The 9,065-nt window shown below is 36.1% G+C and overlaps 1 protein-coding gene across 1 annotated transcript in view; it reads left to right on the plus strand.

The window, feature by feature from the left end:
• Positions 1–5,759, plus strand: part of LOC126355927 (DNA-directed RNA polymerase II subunit RPB2) — a 92,634-nt gene extending 86,875 nt beyond the window's left edge. The window contains exons 20-21 of the mRNA XM_050006489.1: positions 4,795–4,990; positions 5,131–5,759. Of these exons, the coding sequence (XP_049862446.1) occupies positions 4,795–4,990; positions 5,131–5,220 (286 nt within the window). The 3' untranslated portion in view covers positions 5,221–5,759. The remainder of the gene's footprint in view (positions 1–4,794; positions 4,991–5,130) is intronic.
• Positions 5,760–9,065: the final 3,306 nt, after the last annotated feature.

The following is a 9,065-nucleotide window of genomic DNA, read 5'->3' on the forward strand; positions in this document are numbered from 1 at the left end:
GCACATTTTTTTAAGCGCACTAGTCACACAAATGGGTTCTAATTAATTAGATGAATGTAATGGATAATAATGTTAATTGGCTAAGCCATTAGTCAATATTTGAGATTCTGGGTTCTGTGTACGTGCCGTATAAATAATAGAGAGGTTATTTTGTTAATTACAAGGAAGGGGGGGGGGGGGGGGGGGGAGAGAAAAACGTAAGAGCAGAATGGAATCCATCTACTTTGTAACAGTCTCCAAAATTTGTAATCCATGCCTCTGTAATTCTGAGGTAGTTTTCTATTAGCTTTTTTAAATAAAAGTATAAATACACCTGTAGTCCAGTCATCAGGGATCTTCTTCTGTCTCCAAATTATGTTCATCACTCTGTACAGGCAGTTAACTCCATACATTCCTGACTGTAACTGCATCTAATTCAATTACTCTACAGTATTTTCGTTGGTTTGTGTTTTTCAATGCTTCCTCTAGCTAACTTAGTGGTGATTCTTATTTGTCATCTCTGTTCTTCTCATAATACCTAGTCTGCACATCATCAATCAGGTTGTTCGTCTCCATTCAAGTGTTTGTTGAAGTAATCCCCCAATGGCAGAGATAAAAGAAGCAGTAATTGATATGAAAATATCCAAGGATAAAATGGCATTGAACCTTGAGTCTTTGAATTTGTGGTCTGGCATTTAATCACCAAGCCACTGAGCTGTACAAAAGCAAGCATCTACATATACATTTTAGAGTAAGGATAAGAAACCAACCACTTGAAGATGAATATTGTATGGCCCATTTGCATTCATAGAGATCACATAAACTCACTAGCTTCCAACTACTGATCTAGTTTTGGAGACACAATACTCGAAAATGATATCTTCGTAGGCAGTAATGATTTCCAGCCATGAATTTTTATTGTTGTGACAAGATTACTTCATACTTTAAAGCCGGCCGCAGTGGTCTCGCGGTTCTAGGCGCTCAGTCCAGAACCGCGGACCGCTACGGTCGCAGGTTCGAATCCTGCCTCGGCATGGATGTGTGTAATGTCCTTAGGTTAGTTAGATTTAAGTAGTTCTGAGTTCTAGGGGACTGATGACCACAGATGTTAAGTCCCATAGTGCTCAGAGCCATTTGAGCCGTACTTTAAATACCTTGGCTTTGTCTTTCCAGTAGAGCTACCACGAAAGTGCCATGTTTTGAGTCATATTGAAATAAAACAAGTTGTTCCATTATTTCACATCTCTTATCTTACTGTTGCACTGTTTATCTTGTGCTTTCATTTTCTGAGAAATAACCTTTTCTTCTACAATAAGAAAACTACCTGCACTTAAAAGAAATAGACCTATTGGGAAAACTACTCAAACTTACTGAGAAGAGTTAATAAAAAATTGAGGGACATGTACATTACATCAGAAATCAGTAAGTCTGACAACATACTTAGGGCTATATGGAATGTAGTAAAATGGGAGGCAGGAAGACAGCCAAAGAACAGGATAGCATAACTATTGACTGAAGTGGAACAGCTATTAATGATGAATTACATACAGCAGATGTGTTTAATAATCATTCCTTAAAAAGAGTAGAAAATGTAGGGACAAACATTTCAAGAGAAAAAACACAGCAGTATGTTGAAAAAGCAACTCTCATAAAATTCAACCATATGACTATATCCCAAACTTCTCATTGCAAAATTAAGAAAATTATATGTACCCTCCAAAAATAAAAGCTCGTGTGGATTTGATGGTGTTTGCAGCAGAGTACTTAAGATTTGTTTCTGTAGAATAAGTCCTGTCTTAGTCATAATACGTAATGCATCACTAACTCAAAGCATTTTTTCCAGAGAGTCAAATGTACCATTTTTAAACCCATCTATAAGAAAGATGGCAAAAGAGATGTCAAAACTACCAACTGTTTCACTACTTATTTTATTTCCAAAAGAGATAGAGGGGCTGGCCAGTACTTACCTCAGCTCAGTACAGCTGATAGATACACAAAAAACAAACGAAAATTTAAGTTCCTAGCTTTCGGAATAAATGTTCCTTCATCAGAGAGGAGAGAGGGGAAAGAAAGGGAAGAAGGGAAAGTAGATTTAGTTACAACCCAGGTTATGAAGCAACAGGGAAAGGAAAACAGGGAGAGTAGCAAGGATGGAGGCCTCCTCTGACAACCATGCCTCCTCAGCTCAGTACAGCCGATAGATACACAAAAAACAACCGAAAATGAGGCATGGTTGTCAGAGGAGGCCTCCATCCTTGCTACCCTCCCTGTTTTCCTTTCCCTGTTGCTTCATAACCTGGGTTGTGAGTAACTACATCCACTTTCCCTTCTTCCCTTTCTTTCCCCTCTCTCCTCCCTGATGCAGTAACATTTATTCCGAAAGCTAGGAACTTAAATTTTCGGTTGTTTTTTGTGTATCTATCGGCTGAGGTAAGTACTGGCCAGCCCCTCTATCTCTTTGTTAGTATTTGTTTCACATCTTTATATGAGATTTTCCATTAATTATTTATTTCCAAAAGTTTTGAGATGGTAGTGTGTTTAGATCTGAGAAACAATATTATCAGTAAAGAATATTATGGTTTTCAGAAGAATTTCTCTGCTGAGAATTCCATTTACCCATTAGTTCACCAAATATTGCAAAAGCATTAAATAACAAAAGAGCACCAGTTGATATTTTCTGTGACCTATCTAAGGTATTTTATTTTGTGAATCATAATGTCCTCATAGGTAAATTGAGATTTTATGGATTGGCGGTATAGCCAACCACTGGATAATGCCGTATCTAACCAAAAGAATGCAGAAAGTTGTACTTAGTAATACAGCCATTGCAATCAAGGGTGAGTGTCCTGCATGGGGAGAAATAACTTGTGAAGTTTCCCAAGGCTCAGTCTTAGGTCCACCATTGTTCCTCATGTGTGAAATGCACCTTCTGATTAACAACAGGCAAAATTAGTTCTTTTTGTGAATAACACTAGCATCGTAATCCATCCAAGCACCCATACACCAACAGAAAAAATGAAATGGTGAACAATAAATAAGTGCCATTGATTGGTTTTATGTCTTTGTTTTAGAAAGACCTAACATATTCAGTTCTGAAGATCTAGATGTATTACACCAATTGTAGTGTAACAAATGGCAAGCAAGTAATAAATAGGGTGTAAACTTCAAAATTTTTAAGTGTCCATATTGATTTGCACTTACGATCTTGGTAAGAGACAAATCAGTAACGTGACACTTGCATATTTTCATTCAGTAATGTGGTACAGAATAATGTTTTGGTGAGGAAACTCATCTATAAGAAAGTAAGCAAAAATTCACTGTAAGAATATAACAATTTTAAATATATCTGTGAGGCAGTAACTGTACAAGAATATGTTAAGTATAAAACAGCCAGATGCTACAAAATTTTACTTTTGTCAGGTTTTGATATAGATTTTGGGTGTCACCATGAGAAAATCCACTGTTACTTAACAGTAACTGATCAACAGATTTAAGAGCAATAAAGCTGTCGCCACATAAAATACTTCTTGAAGATGTTAATATTAGAACCACATAAAATTAAAATCATTGAAACTGGCGTAAAGCTGGTAACTGCTAGTAAAACTATTGCCACATGGTGTAGCGCAGAAGACATGCTAAGGGCTGCAAGAGAAAACACTGACGGTGGCATTAGCTTGTCAGTTTCAGTAACTTTAATTTTGTGTGTTTCTAACATTAACTTCTTAATGAAGTATTTTATGTGATGAGAGGATCATTGTTGCCCTTAAATTTGTTCGTCAGTTACTACATTCAATTGTGGATTTTCTGAGGATGACACCTAGTTGCTGTTGAAACCTGATAAAAGTAAAATTTTGTTGCAACTGGGTGGCTGTTATATATTTATAATACTGTGAGAGCATGTGGTGCTCACTACTATTGTCTTGCAAACATCTGTTCATGTAGTTGTGCAGTCTGATTACTGCTTCACAGTATTCCCTTGTGAAATTTGTTGTAAATAATCCACCGTGGTTCAAAGGGAACAGTAATGTACATCATTAAAACACTGGAAGGAAAAATGGTATTGATTACTCTACATTAAGGTTGTCTTGAGCATAAAAAATATGTACAGTGATACAACTAAAAGTTTTGATCACTTACCCAGTGATGTAAAATACCTGACAGGCAGCAGAGTAAAAACGTTAATTTGAATGTGAATGTGAAATGACTTGTTCTGCATAATTAAAATATACTGTACAAATGATTCCTGTAACATGAGAGTGATTAACTTGTGTGCAATATGTTGTTCTTTATTTTGGGTTCTACACTTTCAGCGATCTCATAAAGTAAAACATTTAAATAATTATTAATGTTTGGTGGGATATAGTGTAGTCAAGCTTTATTAGTGAATTTCCTGCTGTATTAACAGCTAAGGGTTAAACATCACATAAACAACTTGATAATTTACGTTGCTTAACAAACACATCTCAGAACACTCAAAATGATTGTTCCCTGTGGATGTAAAAGTTTCTGGTGTGTAACTTCATGCTAAAACTTCCCTAAGTATCTTTTTCATTAACTCTTCCTTTCCCCCTTCCTACTCACTTTGGACTTCATTGTATCTGTCAGACTATTATAGCATAGCTAAAGTAATCAAAGCTTTCTCAGTCATTCTTGCCCCCACTCCCATTTTTCATTGGCTTTGTTCATTCTGAATTTGTTCATTCATTTGTACTTCTCTGTTTAAAATTGATTGTCTGTCCACACTGTCTTTCCAAATTAATGGATAATATCTGCACACACAACATGGCACTAAATTATTACTGTTTCCTTCTTCAGGGATGGAGGCTTGCGATTTGGAGAGATGGAGCGAGATTGTCAAATTGCTCACGGAGCAGCACAATTTTTGAGGGAGAGGTTATTTGAAGTTTCCGATCCTTATAGGATACATGTGTGCAACTTCTGTGGGCTTATAGCAATTGCCAACTTAAGAAATAACACATTTGAATGCAAAGGCTGCAAGAACAAGACTCAGGTATGTTTCCCACATGTTAAAGACTTAGTATAATTTAATAGTGTGCTCTGACTCTAACTAATGACCTTCATTTTCAACACACTACTACTACTACTACTACTACTACTACTACTACTATTATTATTATTATTATTTTACAGATATCACAGGTGAGGCTACCATACGCAGCCAAACTGTTGTTCCAGGAACTTATGGCTATGAATATCGCTCCACGTTTGATGGTTATTTAAATATTTAACCAGACATTATCAGATGTTATGAGTACTGTGTACTCCGCAAATGGAAATGGAAATAAATTCTTAAAAGTCTGCAATATGGAGATTTGTAAATTGGCTTTCCAGTAGAACGTGAACTATTTCTATTTTGACAGAGGATAGTGAAAATGTGTATTTTACACCTATGATTTGTGGTGATGTGTTGCTTGTTCACATATATCCTGAGGATATTGTAAAATTTTATTATGTAACTGTTTATAGTAAAGATAAATTAAATTATAATTATATAAAAATTTGTTCTTCTAAATGTAGCTATCTTATTTCTACAATTGAACAGTCTCAATGGATATGTTCTGCAGGTAATATATATTACAGTTTATTTTTTTTTTTTTTTAAATCATTGAAATGGTTGCAAATTAAGCTTATGAATTCGTTAAACATTTCATTGTTCTTCTGGCAGCAACTGAAATAGTTAAGCATGGTTGTGAGTGTATAATAGCACAACTGAGATTATCAGTGGCACACTCAAAGCACAAAATAGACACTTTCCATAAAAGCCAATACAGAACTGATTCTCTTTCAAACTCCGGCCCTTCCCTGCCCCCTCGCCCTATAGGTATCAGGTGGTAACTTGCATGTCTGTTGACATTCAGTGGGGTGACTGGTTCCCAGGGAGATGGAAGCAAGTTTGTCAAATATGGTGATAGCTTTCACACTAATGTCATTAAGATCTGTAACAAAGTGATACCATCTCAGGGTCCAAAGCAGAGTTGGGCTTAGACTGTGGTTTTAGAGACCCATAGACAGCAAAGTAGTGTGCCAACTCTGAGAGCATTTAGTCCCTGCAGTGAACTCAACAAAACGGCGGTTGGAGGCATTTAGGTTGGACAATCTGTTGTCGCCACAAGGATGACAGTGCCAGAAAAGCATTTACGCCCGTAACAGCGTGTCTGCAGCTCAAATTTGAATACGGTGGTTCTAAACTTTACTGATTTGAGCAATCGTGTGGCTTTAATAATTTAACTGATTGGGGAACATTAAAAATAATCTGCCCTACCATCCAATGGTCCTTTACCTATGCTACGCATTGGCAGGTCCAGATAGCTGAGGAATATCCACATGTATGTGCCAAAAAAGATTACCAAACTTTCAGTTAACTATGCAATGGGTCTGATAATACCATCACTGGCATCATAATTCAGCTTACTGTATTAATCCGTGGTTGGAAACATAATTACTGTATAATTAAACACACTTTCTCTGTATAGAACTGGACTTGGCAGACGCTGAGGCTCCTTAAAATTTTTCATCCTTGTTCTTGTCATTCTGCACTACTTTCCTTGTGAGCCATTGAGAAAACTTGATGCAATTAACACACCATCGCTCGACTAACTCGTGTACTAGTATTATTATTATTTCTTTCTTATCTCAGACGTTATGTCTGGTCAAAAGTAGAAAGTGACGCGGACCTTCATCAAGCGTGACTTCCTTTTAAATGTACGGTATATGTTATATTGCATTTAGGAACTTTCGGGTAATTGAACATGCATCAATAATTACGGATTTCTGTAGTTGTATATATAAGTTTGGATGTAGCTGTATTGCATTGATGTACTGGTGGATATTGTGTGGTATGACTCCTGTAGTTGATAGTATAATTGGTATAATGTCAACTTTATCCTGATGCCACATATCCTTGATTTCCTCAGCCAGTTGGTTGTATTTTTCAATTTTTCTCCTGTTTCCTTTTGTATATTTGTTGTATTGGGTATGGATATTTCGATTACTTGTGTTAATTTCTTCTTTTTATTGGTGAGTATGATGTCAGGTTTATTATGTGGTGTTGTTTTATCTGTTATAATGGTTCTGTTCCAGTATAATTTGTATTCATCATTCTCCAGTACATTTTGTGGTGCATACTTGTATGTGGGAACATGTTGTTTTATAAGTTTATGTTGTAAGGCAAGCTGTTGATGTATTATTTTTGCTACATTGTCATGTCTTCTGGGGTATTCTGCATTTGCTAGTATTGTACATCCGCTTGTAATGTGATCTACTGTTTCTATTTGTTGCTTGCAAAGTCTGCATTTATCTGTTGTGGTACTGGGGTCTTTAATAATATGCTTGCTGTAATATGTGGTGTTTATTGTTTGATCCTGTTTTGCAATCATGAATCCTTCCGTCTCACTGTATATATTGCCTTTTCTTAGCCATGTGTTGGATGCGTCTTGATCGATGTGTGGCTGTGTTAGATGATGCTGCTTGCCATGTAGTGTTTTCTTTTCCCAGTTTACTTTCTTCGTATCTGTTGATGTTATGTGATCTAAAGGGTTGTAGAAGTGGTTATGAAATTGCAGTGGTGTAGCCGATGTATTTATATGAGTGATTGCTTTGTGTATTTTGCTAGTTTCTGCTCATTCTAGAAATAATTTTCTTAAATTGTCTACCTGTCCATAATGTAGGTTTTTTATGTCGATAAATCCCCTTCCTCCTTCCTTTCTGCTTAATGTGAATCTTTCTGTTGCTGAATGTATGTGATGTATTCTATATTTGTGGCATTGTGATTGTGTAAGTGTATTGAGTGCTTCTAGGTCTGTGTTACTCCATTTCACTACTCCAAATGAGTAGGTCAACATTGGTATAGCATAAGTATTTATAGCTTTTGTTTTGTTTCTTGCTGTCAATTCTGTTTTCAGTATTTTTGTTAGCCTTTGTCTATATTTTTCTTTCAGTTCTTCCTTAATATTTGTATTATCTATTCCTTTTTTTTTGTCTGTATCCTAGATATTTATAGGCATCTGCTTTTTCCATCGCTTCTATGCAGTCGCTGTGGTTATCCAATATGTAACCTTCTTGTTTAGTGTGTTTTCCCTTGACTGTGCTATTTGTCTTACATTTGTCTGTTCCAAAAGCCATATTGATATCATTGCTGAATACTTCTGTTAGCTTTAGTAATTGGTTGAGTTGTTGATTTGTTGCTGCCAGTAGTTTTAGATCATCCATGTATAGCAAATGTGTGATTTTGTGTGGGTATGTTCCAGTAATATTGTATCGATAATTTGTATTATTTAGCATGTTGGATAGTGGGTTCAGAGCAAGGCAGAACCAGAAAGGACTTAATGAGTCTCCTTGGTATATTCCACACTTAATCTGTATTGGCTGTGATGTGATATTATTTGAATTTGTTTGAATATTAAGTGTGGTTTTCCAATTTTTCATTACTATGTTTAGGAACTGTATAAATTTAGGCTCTACTTTGTATGTTTCCAATATTTGTAGTAACCATGAGTGGGGTACACTACCAAAAGCTTTTCGGTAATCAATGTATGCTTAGTGTAGCGACCTTTGTTTGGTTTTAGCTTGATATGTTACCTCTGCATCTATTATCAGTTGCTCTTTACATCCTCGTGCTCCTTTGCAACGGCCTTTTTGTTCTTCATTTATAATTTTTTTCTGTGTTGTATGTGTCATTAATTTCTGTGTAATGACTGAAGTTAATATTTTTTATATTGTTGGTAGGCATGTTGTGGGGCGGTATTTTGCTGGGTTTGCTGTGTCTGCTTGATCTTTAGGTTTCATATAAGTTATTCCATGTGTAAGTGTATCAGGGAATGTGTATGGGTCTGCAATTTAACTGTTAAATAATTTATATTAAAAACAAAGATTCCAAGACTTACCAAGCGGGAAAGCGCTGGTAGACAGGCTCAATAAATAAAACACACAAACACTCGCACAGAATTTCTAGCTTTCGCAACTGACGGTTGCTTCTTCAGGAAAGAGGGAAGGAGAGGGAAAGACGAAAGGATGTGGGTTTTAAGGGAGAGGGTAAGGAGTCATTCCAGTACCGGGAGCGGAAAGAC

This window comes from Schistocerca gregaria, chromosome 3, assembly GCF_023897955.1.
Source record: "Schistocerca gregaria isolate iqSchGreg1 chromosome 3, iqSchGreg1.2, whole genome shotgun sequence".
NCBI lineage: Eukaryota > Metazoa > Arthropoda > Insecta > Orthoptera > Acrididae > Schistocerca > Schistocerca gregaria.